General features: G+C 32.0%; 4 protein-coding genes across 4 annotated transcripts; 2 read left to right on the forward strand and 2 right to left on the reverse strand.

Annotated features, from left to right (window-relative positions):
* Positions 1-585: 585 nt before the first annotated feature.
* LOC124419534 lies at positions 586-2,207 on the reverse strand. The gene has a single exon (XM_046949442.1). The coding sequence runs from the start codon at positions 2,007-2,009 to the stop codon at positions 1,638-1,640; it is 372 nt and encodes a 123-aa protein (XP_046805398.1). The 5' UTR covers positions 2,010-2,207; the 3' UTR covers positions 586-1,637.
* Positions 2,208-6,289: 4,082 nt separating this feature from the next.
* LOC111676386 (enhancer of split m5 protein-like) lies at positions 6,290-6,984 on the forward strand. Its single transcript, XM_023437303.2, has one exon. It carries the CDS (start codon positions 6,342-6,344, stop codon positions 6,867-6,869), a length of 528 nt encoding a protein of 175 aa, XP_023293071.2. The 5' UTR covers positions 6,290-6,341; the 3' UTR covers positions 6,870-6,984.
* A 1,608-nt stretch (positions 6,985-8,592) lies between these two features.
* Positions 8,593-9,391, reverse strand: LOC111676387 (enhancer of split m5 protein-like). The gene has a single exon (XM_023437304.2). The coding sequence runs from the start codon at positions 9,317-9,319 to the stop codon at positions 8,792-8,794; it is 528 nt and encodes a 175-aa protein (XP_023293072.2). The 5' UTR covers positions 9,320-9,391; the 3' UTR covers positions 8,593-8,791.
* A 1,499-nt stretch (positions 9,392-10,890) lies between these two features.
* On the forward strand, positions 10,891-11,752 carry LOC111676388 (enhancer of split m5 protein). Its single transcript, XM_023437305.2, has one exon. It carries the CDS (start codon positions 10,947-10,949, stop codon positions 11,499-11,501), a length of 555 nt encoding a protein of 184 aa, XP_023293073.2. The 5' UTR covers positions 10,891-10,946; the 3' UTR covers positions 11,502-11,752.
* Positions 11,753-13,959: the final 2,207 nt, after the last annotated feature.

Genomic DNA, 13,959 nt, shown 5'->3' on the forward strand with positions numbered 1-13,959 from the left:
CTACTGGATTTGAAATATTCATAAAAGTAAGAGAATGAGAAATGCAGGGAGTTTGTTAGCAGTACTAACTTCTTGGAGATTCCAATTGTCTTGACATTATCCCAACTGAATCTTAGGTTTTGTACTGAATTGTACATCCATTCTGGTTAAACTTAACCTGCAAAGTAACGCTTTTTTTGACAACCTATATGTAAGCAAAACTTTGTTAAGCAGTTGGACTTGGATAGGAAGATGTGAGAGAATTTAATGAAACGAAATATCTCTTTGGATGAAATGATAAAGAAATAAGCACATCATCAAACTATTTGAAAATTTAATTACTGTTCCATAATCTGAAGGAGCTAAAGGTAATAAAATAAAATGTAAACTTTAGGACACTAAGAGTTTTTTGTTACATTTTCAGGATTAACCTGTGTAATTCTTTTAATAATTGAATCTGAGTCTTGTTGACGTAAATCTAAATAATAAGAAATTTTAGGATTTCTATCAATTTCAATAAAAAGTTAAATAATTTGGCTTGATTTTATATGTTTTTTTTATTTGTAAAAAGCTTTAGTTATAAATTTGAAATGTTATTTAGTAGGATTTTAAACCTTAATTTAATAATAATTATTATTTTTTTATTATTTTCAGGTTAGTGTCTTTACTTTTGTTCAAAATTATAACAACATTTAAGGTAAATTTTTTAATTTATAAAATTTAAGTCTTCTTATTATCTAACATTCCATTTAAGTTTCAAAATCACTGATTTAAATGATATAAAATATGCAAATTCAATTCTATATAAAACCTTTTGTTGGAAATTTGCAAATATCTTGAGTTAAATAGTTTGTAGTTACAGTTGTCAAATGAATTCCTTCTGAAGATAAGTTCTTTCCCGATACAGCTAACTCTAATCTTTGAAAGCGTTACATTTTCCAATTCATCTGCAATTGGTGTAGAAATAGGCAGGTACTTGATCATAATATAAGAAACAGAGATTAAGTTTCAAAAGGGCAAAATTGTTCTCTTGTTCTAACGAGTTTCGCAAAGTGTATATGATATTCGTATTAAACCATTTTAATCAGTTTATAATCAGCTTTAATGTTAAATTAAACTCTCCAGTTGTCTTACAATTTTCCACTTGAATATGTTTAAAGACATTTTATTTAAAATTCTTAAAATTTTTCCCTTATGTTTTCCCATGTAATTTGTGTAGAATTTTCCATTAGTAATATTATTTTAAGTTTTATCTCCATTCTCGTTACACGTAAATGTCGTCTTGGGCACATTACAGGCTTCATTGCAGCATATTTATGAATGACCACAGCGTACCCTGTTTGTTGCACAGCCTAGTGAATGGGTTGTTTTGGCTAAAAAAAAACCTGTTGTTGCATACTTTTACGCTAAAAGTCATTTTCATTCACACATTTTCATTCATTTACAACGTTGAATCGATGAATGTTTACGTTTTAAGTTGTTGTTTTTTTCCAAACATTAAACCGGCAAAAGGGTCCTTGTGGTTAGAGTTTTTGTTCTTGATTACTGTTTTTGTTTCTGTTTAAACACTTTTTCTTCAATGAACCTTTAATACACACTTACACTTGTGTCTTGTTGGCAAGTAGAGTACTTTGTACTTGGTAGAATAATGCCTTCATTCAATGTGTATTGAAGTTAAAATCAGCAAAGCTATCACGTTGCATGCCACATTCCCAGTCCCAATAAAATGAGCCAACTGCAGTCTCTATGGCCAGAACATATGGCTGATGTTTTTGCTGTGAAGCTTTTAAAAGACGTTCGTTGGCCTGGTTTTGTTCTATTTCATTGTCACAGGAACATTCCTTGTTGTTCTTGTTTTCATTATCAGGAAAATCATTTGCTAAGATGTTATTGTTGTTGTTTTCAGCTAGTTTACTATCCTTGTTTAATATTTGCTTAAAGATTTTGCACACAGCAAATTTAAACTTAACTAAACAGCAATGTAGATTTTCTTTTTCAGCGGATATTTTCTCCATTTTAGCAGCAAACATTTTTGTTGGTTATTTTATTTAAGATGTTTTCACTTTACGAGTTTATTTCGAACTGTGGCCTGTCCTCGTTGGTTTGCGGTTTTTATAACGGTTGTCTTGTTATGAACATATTTTTGCGCCTGCGTGGTGCAAAATCCTTTTGACAAAATTATTTCAATTATTGCCGGCACTTGTCGCTGTGGCCGCCGTTCTTGTTGTATTACACGTGCTTGATTTTAATGAACATGCACTTGTTTTTAAGTGAATGATTGTATTTCGTTGGTTATTTTTTTTTTTGCAATTTAGTTTAATGAAATATTTTAGATGAAAAACAAAAAAACCATCAAGCAATCATCGTTCGAACACACGTCCTTACACAATGCCAGAGACACATACACGCTCCTCACCCCTATTTTTGGCAAGGCAATTGTTTACTGTATTGAGCCCTTAGGTTTTTCTTTCTCATCATTATAATCGTATCATATCACATAAACAATATTTAAGGACTGTGATAAAATGAATTAGTGCAGCGGTTTTTGCTTTTGTTCAAAGAAGAAAATATTGAATCTCGAACGAGAGACCTTATCAAAACCTCTGATCCGCTATAGACATAGTTTTGTTTACAAATTTAAGTGGATTATAGTTTCTTGTTTAAATGTATTCGCTGCAAGTTTAATCAGATTCTCAAAACTTTTTACAAACCCTTTACAGTCGATGACATAAGTTTATATTTTCAGTCAAATACTGCATACGAAATATCTAATATATGTTCTGAAAAGTGACAGATATCTAATTCAATCTTGTTTCACAATTCGACTAAAGCAACGCGAATATAGTTCATTGTATTAGTTTCTTCAAGGTTTGATTGTTGGATTCAGGTTGTCTGCCAAAAGCCAGATATCCACAGTAGGTTTTCTTTCTTACAATTTCTTCTACCTTCTTGGAATCCGCAAATCAATCTCGCTTAACAATCCATCTTAAAATCCCCGACTTTACAATATAGGAAACAAGAAAAGTCTTGAGGAAGTCTGATGAATGATTGATATCTTCAATTAAATTACTTTCGCCGCCTAGGGGCTTGTACAATTTATCTCGATAGGCAATCGAATCAAAATAATCTGAATATTGTCAAGCGCTCTACAGCAAAGTAAAGTCCAAAGAAGGCAAATCTTCGACTTAAGATTAAATATATTGCTATTAGTTCGAGAAACTATTAAAAGTCGTTTTTTTCAAATCGCAGTATTAGTAAGAGTCAATGGAACACTTCTTCCAATTAGCAATAAAGTTTTTGTTCGTAATTAATAAACTATGGAACTAAAGGATCAAATTGGATATGTAAGTAGAGCTTCTATGATAAGCAGTTTAAATTTTTTGTTATTTCCAATTAAACCCGACCGAATTTCTGGTAAATTTGAATGACAAGTTTGTAATGTTCTAAAGAAGTTTGTAAATCCCAGACTTACGGGATCAAATTGGATTTTTGCAATTGTTTGAACATTTCCAGGCTATTCTGATGCAATTTGATTAATTTGAATGCTGAGTTTTACCTTTCAATTTCTTTTAGTCCTGAGCAATAGTTTAACCAAAGTCTTCCTAAGTATCATATACTCCAAGAAAACCTTTCGCCGGGTTGGAAAAGGAATGCACCTTCAAATACATCTGACCACATAATATTAGAGTTATGAAAGAGTCTTGAATAGGAATATAAATTAAACAATAGGGAATCGATCTTTGTTTCGCCTTCAAGTAGTTAAATTCAATTCAATGAGAACGGAAGCAATATAATGGCGTATATTGGTCGCAGGCTAGTTTCTTCAAACCAGTTCTAATCGTCAATCACTTGTATGACAATCTACATTCCGAAAAGTAACAAGACATGGTTTTAAAAGAATCCACATTTTCCTACAGAATCGACTTCAAATATTTGATTTAACAAATTGTGTTAACTCACTCCTTATTTTATATAGTTTCTATCTACTTCATTATGTTTACTTTAATTTTACTCCTATTACTTGCTTGCCACACCCTGCTGCTATTTAAACAAAATACACACAGAGTCTATGTCGACGTCTGTCGTTCGTTCGGTCGCACACTCGAGCGTACACAATAAAAACACACACAATATACAAATGTTTAATTTTTTTTCTTTCATTCCACTGATGAGCAGTTGCAGTTCCCATGGTAAGAAGAAGTGTGTTTTTGTTGTATACGAGTAGAAAGAATCATCATCATCATACTTTAATAATAATAATCGTTGTATCGTAACGTAAATTTGTTGAGAATATTTTTATCCCACGGTCTTTAAGTGGAGGTGACAGATGTTCACAGTTCTTGTTCGCAGTAGATTCGGGGCAGAATAAGAAATACATTCATTATATTGAAACAGTCGTATGATGTTGCTTACGTTTCTGCTTCTGTTTGTTATGCGCTGTGGTTGTGTTTTTCAACATAATTTTTTTTAATAGTTGTTGCAAATATGTGTAATTAATTAATAAAAAATTTTAAATACAAAGCTAGTGAGTGAGGCAGAGAAGAGGTTGTTGGCCAGTCATGAATGAATTTTGTATTGATTGCTGTGGTGGTATCAGGTGCTTGGCTTTGTGGACTATAGTTTGTTGCGTATTTTAATACTCATACATCGCGTTGCTTTAAACTTTAATGCAGTCACGTGTGGGCCACACTTTTCTCTTTTGATTGTTTTTCTTTTTTTGGGTGAACTTCAAATGGTGTGAGGCGCGCTCACACGTTTGGCAACCCACCGCTCTAATTTGTTCATATATTCCAAAAAAATATTAAATTAAAATTTTAGCTATTGCGAGGCACGTGGTTGAGGTTTCCTTGAGTAATTATTTTAAATTAAAATGTTGTATTAAGTTTTACAAATTGCTGAATGTTTTAAATTGATTTTTATCGATAGAAAAAAACTGCGTTTTTGGGGGAGGGTGTTAATTATCTAGTAAGGTGATGTTTATTACTATGATGGAATCAGTGAAGAATAAACTGTTTATGCTGCTGCAGTGTTAATTCTTGGATCTTTCCGTTAGCATTATATTGAGATTGCAGTGATTTTTTTTGAAAAGAAGTGCTCCAAATTTTAAAAATTGAGAGTTTATTATAAAATGGATTAAGGCGAAGGCTTTTTTCCAATCATTCTAGTACTATTTACACATCTGAATGAAATCCCGTCATTGGCTTCACAGTTAAATAAATGGACAGATCAGAGATCACTTAAACTTCACAAACTTCGACCCGAGTCAATTTCTAAAGAAGTTAGTTTTTGTAATTGCCAAACTCTCTTTATACTCCATGAAAAACTTTCGGAACGATATTGTTACACTCTTGTTGGTTTGGACAATTAAAAGTCTTGACTAAGAACTTCAATGTAACAGCAATTGATCGATGTCTCTAAATATGTTTGTTCCTCTTTTCAGTGCTTCTCAATTCGACATCCTTTGACTAGTAAAGCAAAGTAGTAACAGATATCGCTCTTTGGAATAGTTTTTTCACAACATTTCTGAACTTTAATCAATTGTATGCCAGTTTTCTTTACGGAAATACTTTATCTTTTTGGAGATTTTGTTTGTAATTGATAAACTCTGAATCTACAGATTCAAATTCTATATGTGTAAGAAGTCTTCCTGTGATAGCAATTATTTGAAAATAGCGAGGATCAAGATTGTATAGTCATTATGAATTCAGAGGTTTTACCTCTGGTTTACGGTGGAGCCTATTTCAGGGCAAGTGCTTTGAGTAATTATCTCCTTTGAAACTAACTATTAGATCAATGAATTAAGCTAAGGAATTTGTAATGATCTAATTTAACTTGATCACATTAGGAGATCTTTTGTTTCCATATATTTTACGAAAAAAATCAAGCCAAGTAAAAGTAACGGAAATATTTCTTTAGCTTACTGAGAAAATCAAATTAGAATTATATTAGTACTTCATAATTGAACAGCACTCTTGAGTCCAAAGACAAGGACTTTCTTTACGCTTTCACTAACGTGTATGTTCTCTAGCCCAACACAAAATATCTGTCAGAACCACCAAAACCATTTATTAAAAATACAAAAAATTTTTATTTTGAATAAAAATGTTACAATATTTATAATTAAAAAAAGCAGCAGTCGATAGAAAAGTGCATTTTTACGACAATTTTGCACTTTAACTGTCGATATGACAACATGCCAAGCAAACACCGAGCACACTCTCATTATAAGGGTTGTTTTGAAAAATTCTCTCAAAGTGGCCGGCTATATAAACCGGGCTGCACAACTAACCTGCATTCATTCTCACTAGAACCATCATCTAGTAAACATCTAACAAAAAATTCAAAAAATACACTCTCAAAAAATGGCACCTCAAATGGAATACGTCTCAAAAACCCAACACTACTTGAAAGTTAAGAAACCCATGTTGGAACGTCAACGTCGGGCACGCATGAACAAGTGTTTGGATCAACTTAAAGAATTGGTAGCTGAATTACAAGGAAATGATGCCATCTTACGCATGGATAAAGCTGAGATGCTCGAATGTGCTTTGACTTTTATCAAAAAAGAAGTAAAGAAACCAAAAGTACCCGCCGTCATACCTATGGATTCATTCCGTCATGGTTATATGAATGCCGTCAATGAAGTATCACGTGTTATGGCCGCTACTCCTGGCATGAATGTACAATTGGGCAAATCAGTTATGATTCACTTGGGTGGTGAATACAATCGTCTGTTGCAAACTTCAACTGAACAACAGCAGCAACAACAAGAAATTTCCTGTTCTGCTCCCATGAGTCCTGCATCTTCGGGTTATCACAGTGATGAATGTGATGAAGATAGTTTAATGTCTTCACCAGTCGTTGCTGCTCCTGTATGGCGTCCTTGGTAGTTTGTTTTTGTTACTACTTAAGGTTTAACTAAAATTCTTGATACTTTTATTGAAATCAACTCAACTGCGATATTTTCAAAACTGTGATAACCAATTTAGTTTTAAGTTAAAAAAAATATAAACAAAAGCTTTAATAGATTTTAAGAAAAAAAACTAAATATATTTAATATAAAAACATAATTTATTTTTGTCTTTTTATTTAAAATTCTTAAGTTTTAAATAAATGTTTTTTAGATTGTAGAAGTCAGAAGTTAGTTAATAGAACCATACTTGAACCCGTTACTCTAGACTTCATATAATTTGATTGAAACAGTTGAACAAACTTTTAGAACTACCGGACCATATTGAACATGTCAGTAAAATTTTCTATAATTGGTAGTTTCATTGGTCTTGTTAATCATTTAAAGTCGCTAACGTTTAACCATAAAAAGCAAAATATTTCTTAAATTTAATCCGTTAATTTAGATTCCGTAGTATTATGCTATGTATACACGGTTGTTAGGTCTTACAATGTTGACAGTAAAATGTAAAGAAAATGCCTAATAATACTGTCAACTTACAAATTTTGTCTCGCAATATTGTCGGTAATGCTTTTTCTGACAACATTGCAAATACAAAATTTTAAGTTCAGACTATTGTTAGACATTTTCTGAACATTTTACTGACAACGTTGTAAGATCTGACAACCATGTATTGCGGTTTTTAGATTGAAACATTTGAACGAGCTTTTAGAACTACCGGACCAAATTGAACATTTCAGTAATGTTTTCTGTAATTGGTACTTTCATTGGTCTTGTTTATCAGTAAAGTCGCTAATGTTTTTACGATATTGCTTATGTAAACGGGGTTATGTCATTGTCTTCTTTTAAAGCGATTAGAGGTTAAAAGTTTATCATTTCGCTCCCTATCTCATTGCTTTTTTATAATTTTGGTTCAATTTCCATACAATTTCAGAATGTCGAGAATCTTCTCTAATCATTTGGTTTTCGATCGAAAGATTTGTAATTTATCATCTTTAGACATTAAATCTAAGCATTGCTAAGATTTAATGATCTGATGATTAGATCTTAAGGTCAATATCAAAACCAACATTTTTTGGTTTTTCGGCCGATTTAGGTGATAAAGGTTATACTAAATTTAAACGATGTCATATTACCTAAACAAAGACATCAATTATACTTTTATTTGGAAATCATTTCAAAAATTAGTCTTTTACATAAAAAATATTCGTCTTGGATGTAAAACGTTCCACTATCTCTTGGCCCTAACTCTCAGCAGACATTCATTACCTCATAATTCAAGTTTTTCAAGGTTATTGGAATCGGTTTTTGTCTCCTTTGAAAATTAAAATAGTCCAATTATATAAACAAAATCGACATTTTGATTCCTTTAAAAATATATATTTATAAAAAAATATTATATTTTTAAAGTTATCATGTAAGATGAAAAAAATATATACAAAGATAACGGTCGCGCCTTTTTCATCAAATATTTAATATGTGTAAACTTTGTTACCTCTAACCATGTAAAGTGAAGTCGAATTTGAACGTATTAAAATCTAAGAGATCAGTAGTATCTTTTGGTCAATACATTGAGATTTAACACTTAATTGTCTAACTAGAGCTTTTCAATTGAATCGTCTTATGGCTCAAGTTTCTAAACAGTATATTGAAAAACTTTATCTGAAAATTATGAAATTTAAATAAAAAGACAGGAATTTTTTTCTTTTTTCAATAAAATATATTTTGTTTATATGTTTTCTTAAAATCTATTAAAGCTTTTGTTTAAACTATCAGTTCATTTATATTTTTTTAACTTAAAACTAAATTGGTTATCACAGTTTTGAAAATATCGCAGTTGAGTTGATTTCAATTAAAGCTTGAGGCATTTTTGTTAAACCTTAAGTAGTTAAGAAAAACAAACTACCAAGGACGCCATACAGGAGCAGCAACGGCTGGTGAAGACATAGAACTATCTTCATCGCATTCATCACTGTGATAACCCGAAGAAGCAGGACTCATGGGTGCAGAGCAGGGAATTTCATGCTGATGCTGCTGTTGCTCAATTGAAGTTTGCAATAAACGATTGTATTCACCGCCCAAATGAATCATAACAGATTTGCCCAATTGTACATTCATGCCAGGAGTAGCGGCCATAACACGGGATACTTCATTGACGGCATTCATAAAACCATGACGGAATGAATCCATAGGTACGACAGCGGGTACTATTGGTTTCTTAACTTCTTTTTTGATAAAAGTCAAAGCACATTCGAGCATCTCAGCTTTATCCATGCGTAAGATGGCATCATTGCCTTGAAATTCAGCTACCAATTCTTTAAGTTGATCCAAACACTTGTTCATGCGTGCCCGACGTTGACGTTCCAACATGGGTTTCTTAACTTTCAAGTAGTGTTGGGTTTTTGAGACGTATTCCATTTGAGGTGCCATTTTTTGTGAGTTTAGTTTTATTTTTTTTACTAGTTGTTTACTAGATGATGTTTGTAGTGAGAATGAATGCAGGTTAGTTGTGCAGCCGGTTTATATAGCCGGCCAAGTTGATTGGATTTTCCATAGCAACCCCTATAACTATAAATGAGAGTGTGCATGGTGCATGCTTGTTATGTTGTTGAACGTGTGAGCGTTAGCAACTGAGTAAATTAATAATAAAGAGAGTGTCTGACTTACGGCTACAAGCGTGCTGTGCATACATTGAGTACTTGTAAGATTCTTATTTGATTTCTTTCACATATTAAAGGAAGACTTGTACACGTTGTTTAAACTTAGCCAGACATACATAACTTTATTATAAAGTTTAAATTTCTTTCTATTCGTTTAAAGTACTCATAACACTGAAGTTTTCTTGAATTAATATTCCAGACATCAAGTTTTATTATACATTTACTTGTGTGTATGGATGTGGCTTTTTGGTATAAGTTGTTAAAAGAGTTGGTTTGAAAGGCAGAGAAATAATAAAACTTTAGAATTGTGTGGAAAGAGAGAAAGAGAAAAAGTATCTATAGAATACGCGTAATGTAGTAGTTTATTATGCACACGCCATACAACAACTTTGGGTTAAGCTCGTGTCTGAATGCACACAAAGTAGAGGCAACAGAAAAAAAAGCATCAAGCTAACTAACCACCACCATCATCACCATCAATAAGCCACATATTCGTACGAATATTTATATTTTATGAAGCTCTAATAAGAGTTGCAGCAGGAATGAAGCATAAGTAAGAAAAAAAATAAAGGCAGGTGTTCTCATCGCGTGGGAAACGCACGACAAAATTGGTTCTCACGATTTTGAAAACCAACCAACTAAAGGAAAGACAGACAGACGGACGGACATAAACTTAAGTATGTTGTATGGCTATCATACCATACGACCATAAGATACGATATCAACAAAAACAACAACTGTAAGTACAACTCTACTGCAATCTGTTAATGGTAATCTAAACTGACATACACTAATATGAGAGGAGAGGCCAGAAGACAGACAGACAATATATTTATATTCATAAACTGCCACAAAATGTTGGCTCAGAAATAACTATGCAGCACAGCGCATAGTTATTGAATTTGTGTTATGACAGGATTTTTGTAAGAAAATTTCTGATTACAAACCTTAAGACATAATTTCCTTTCATACAAAAGTAACGGCCAATTTTCTTAGACATCCTTTTTTTCAAACGTTAAACTAAATTTCATTTCGAAAATTTTCCCATAGAATTGAATAATAGTTAGTAATTTATTATTGAACAAAAGGATAACAAATTTTCTTTTAAGACATTTCTCTAGCATTTAACACAGATTGTTTTAAAACTACCTGCGTTCTATAACAATACAAACTAGAAAACGAACAAAATTTCGTTCCCACACTTTGAGTTTCCTTTGGCACAATAAAGAAAGATAAACAAAAATCTTATCCTTAAAACCTGCTTTTTTCTCTCCCGGAGACTGTGAGCTGCAGAGGTATAAAAGCCTCAGACTCTCAGCAGTTCAGCATCATTCTCATAACTTCTTTCCTCATAACAACATCTCAAGATAATATTTTTTTACTTACACACAACAAAAATGGCTCCTCAAACAGAATTCGTTTCAAAAACTCAACACTACTTGAAAGTGAAAAAACCCATGTTGGAACGTCAGCGTCGTGCACGCATGAACAAGTGCTTAGATACTCTTAAAGAATTGATTGCTGAATTTCAAGGCAACGATGCCATTTTACGCATGGACAAAGCTGAGATGCTGGAATCTGCTTTGGAATTTATGAAAGTTGAATGCAAAAAACCCATACAACCCATTTCAAAAATTGCTGTTGCACCCATGGATTCCTTCCGTAATGGCTATATGAATGCTGTCAATGAAGTATCACGTGTTATGGCTGGTACTCCCGGTATGAGCGTCAATATGGGCAAAGCTGTTATGACTCATTTGGGCTCAGAATTCAATCGTCTTTTGCATACACAACAATTGCCTCAAATCAATACACAACTACCCAGCTCAAACTCATCAGTTAGCAGCAAAGCTCCTTTAAGTCCAGCTTCTTCTGGTTACTGCAGTGATTCTGAAGATCGCCAATCAGTAGCTTCACCCGCTGTCAATCAAACTATGTGGCGTCCTTGGTAATTCTTCAATGTCTTCGTAATAACTATACAATTTTAGTTAGTTAATTGTAACTTCAGCTTTAATCGATGCACAATCATCGTCTTCCTAACTACAACTCTTTATGGGTTACTCCTGTGATAGATCAGCTTTATAATGATAGGTTATATTTTATTATATTTAAGTTTATAAATAAGTTTTAAGTAATTTGTAATTGTTTGTAATTCAAAAGAAAACTAATTGAAAAGCTTTATATTGTTAATAATTTAAGTAGATTTAAGAAAAAAAAAAAAACAAAAGAATAATACAAAACAAATTTCAAATTTAAACAAAACTGAATTTTTATTTCCAAAATTTTTCAAAAATTTCAGCCTTTTGCTTACTCTGTCTTCTAGATTTTTCTAAAATATCATTAAAAATGTTAAGAGTAAAAACACTTGTCTTTCTAATATTTCACTTTCTAGAATCTTCTTGTCTTGTTTGTGGGTTTGAAATCAAATTAATTGTTTGTTGACTGTACATACTTTGTATTGAAACGTTCTCTACTGAAATTGCTGTACACGATCCACACAAAATGAGTTGCATTTTTAGGAGATTTTTTGTGTGTTTTTTAAAACTGATCCCAGTTAAATGTACGAGCTGCAACACTGTGATGAAAAATACGATTTTTACATAGAGAAATGTATCATTGTGGTGAGAGGTGACTGTACTTTTCAATAATGAAGCAAACAAAATTATTGCTTTAGAAATCTTAAATCGGTGAAGGGTTTATATATACCATAAAAGGATCATTTATTATTTTTAAAGTTTGAATTTGTTTTTCGATTAGTTTTAAGAATTATTTCAATACTAGGAATCATTTGATGTGTAAAATCTAATAAAAATCTTCGGCTTCAATAAAATTTTGTATTTGGTGTTGAATGAGGAAAAACTTTGTCAATAAGAGTTTATTAAAATATAGGGGAAGTGAAATAAGACCATTGGGAAGTTTCAATTTGTTATCTAAGGAATGATGTATATTGAGAAGGATAGTGACAATGGAGGAATTATGTTCCACACAATAAAAAGTATACATCTAACACATGTCGTGGAAGGATCATAGCAAGTTCAATTCATAATGTTTAGTGAATTTAAAATATACTCTGGGTGTCCGGTAGGCTAGATGGTAGTGTGCTAGTCTATCAGTCTGGGGGTTGTGGTTTCGATGAATTTCTTCAGGAATGGGTTTGATGTTAGGATCTTTAAAATTCCGAGAAAAGTAGTAACGGAAGAGAAATAGGATTAAAAAGTGGGTGAGATCGGATCCAACTAATCCTATGAAAATCTAAATTCTCAGCTTGCCAGATCTTCAAAAGGAACTTAAAAGTTTTTACCTCTTAATGCCTGATGACAACGCCTTTCATTTCAAGCAATCTTTTTAAAAGATGATCATTCTAATTCATCGTTAGATCCTGAAAAAGTTGTCAGTTATTCGAAAACTTCGAGAACAAGTGATTCAAAGCGTGGAAATAAGATTAATGAAATTTTTAAATCTTAAACGCTATTAATGAAAGATGAGTAGATCGTCCAAGTATAGTTTATCTAAAGATCCTTGAAAGTAGACAATTCACTAACAACATCGCTTATTAATGAATGTCGATTGAACAAGTTTAGATTTTATAATGGGATTATGGCGACAAGTAACTGTTTCTTCAAGAAAGATATGTTGATGATCATCTAAACCTAGTTCATCGCTAGTTCTCTAGAAAAATGTTATTTTAAAAGCTTCCTAAACCTGGGAATGACGATGGATAAAGTCTAGATATTAGCACGAGTTAAAGGCGATAAACAATTGAGATCAAAGAACGATTCTAATTTTTAACGCTATCAAAGAATGCGGAGTAGATGATCGTTTGAATTTACTTAAATGTTCCTTGGAAAACAGTGATTTGGAAAGATTCGTGTACAAGTGAATGTAGATTGATATGGGAATGTGATTGAGAGAAAATTGGGAATTCTGATGGTGATTGACTTAGTCAACGGTATGAATTCTTAATGAATTTAATAGTGATACATATGATCAATGGGAATCAATGCAGATCGTCGTTGCAATCTTTGAGAGTCTCAACTGTAATTCTTAGTGAACTAATGTTTCTTTCTAAGTGTTCTAATTTTCAATGACATCAAAGAAAACTAAGTTCAAAAATGTCCAAACCGAGTTTATCCTTAGATTGATAAAAATGTTTACTGAAGAAGTTTAAATATAAAAAGCGAATTAGAAAGAGAAACAATTGTTTCTACTGGTCGATCTATGGTATTAACTGTAAATAAAATGATATTTTCATATAATGGTTATAAATCTATTCTATGAAGATCGTTGTCGCGAAAAACTTGATCATCGCAATGTGCCGTTAGATTCTTTCAATGTCTCCATTGAAAAACTTATTGAACTACTTAATAAACGTTAAGTCTGGATTGAAATCTCAAAAAATTCTAAGGAGAT

This window comes from Lucilia cuprina, chromosome 4 (genome assembly GCF_022045245.1).
Source record: "Lucilia cuprina isolate Lc7/37 chromosome 4, ASM2204524v1, whole genome shotgun sequence".
Lineage (NCBI taxonomy): Eukaryota > Metazoa > Arthropoda > Insecta > Diptera > Calliphoridae > Lucilia > Lucilia cuprina.

Excerpts from the sequence above, each read along its gene's own strand:
- LOC111676387 (XM_023437304.2), bottom strand. The coding sequence starts at position 9,319 with ATGGCACCTCAAATGGAATACGTCTCAAAAACCCAACACTACTTGAAA.
- LOC124419534 (XM_046949442.1), bottom strand. The coding sequence starts at position 2,009 with ATGTTTGCTGCTAAAATGGAGAAAATATCCGCTGAAAAAGAAAATCTA.
- LOC111676386 (XM_023437303.2), top strand. The coding sequence starts at position 6,342 with ATGGCACCTCAAATGGAATACGTCTCAAAAACCCAACACTACTTGAAA.
- LOC111676388 (XM_023437305.2), top strand. The coding sequence starts at position 10,947 with ATGGCTCCTCAAACAGAATTCGTTTCAAAAACTCAACACTACTTGAAA.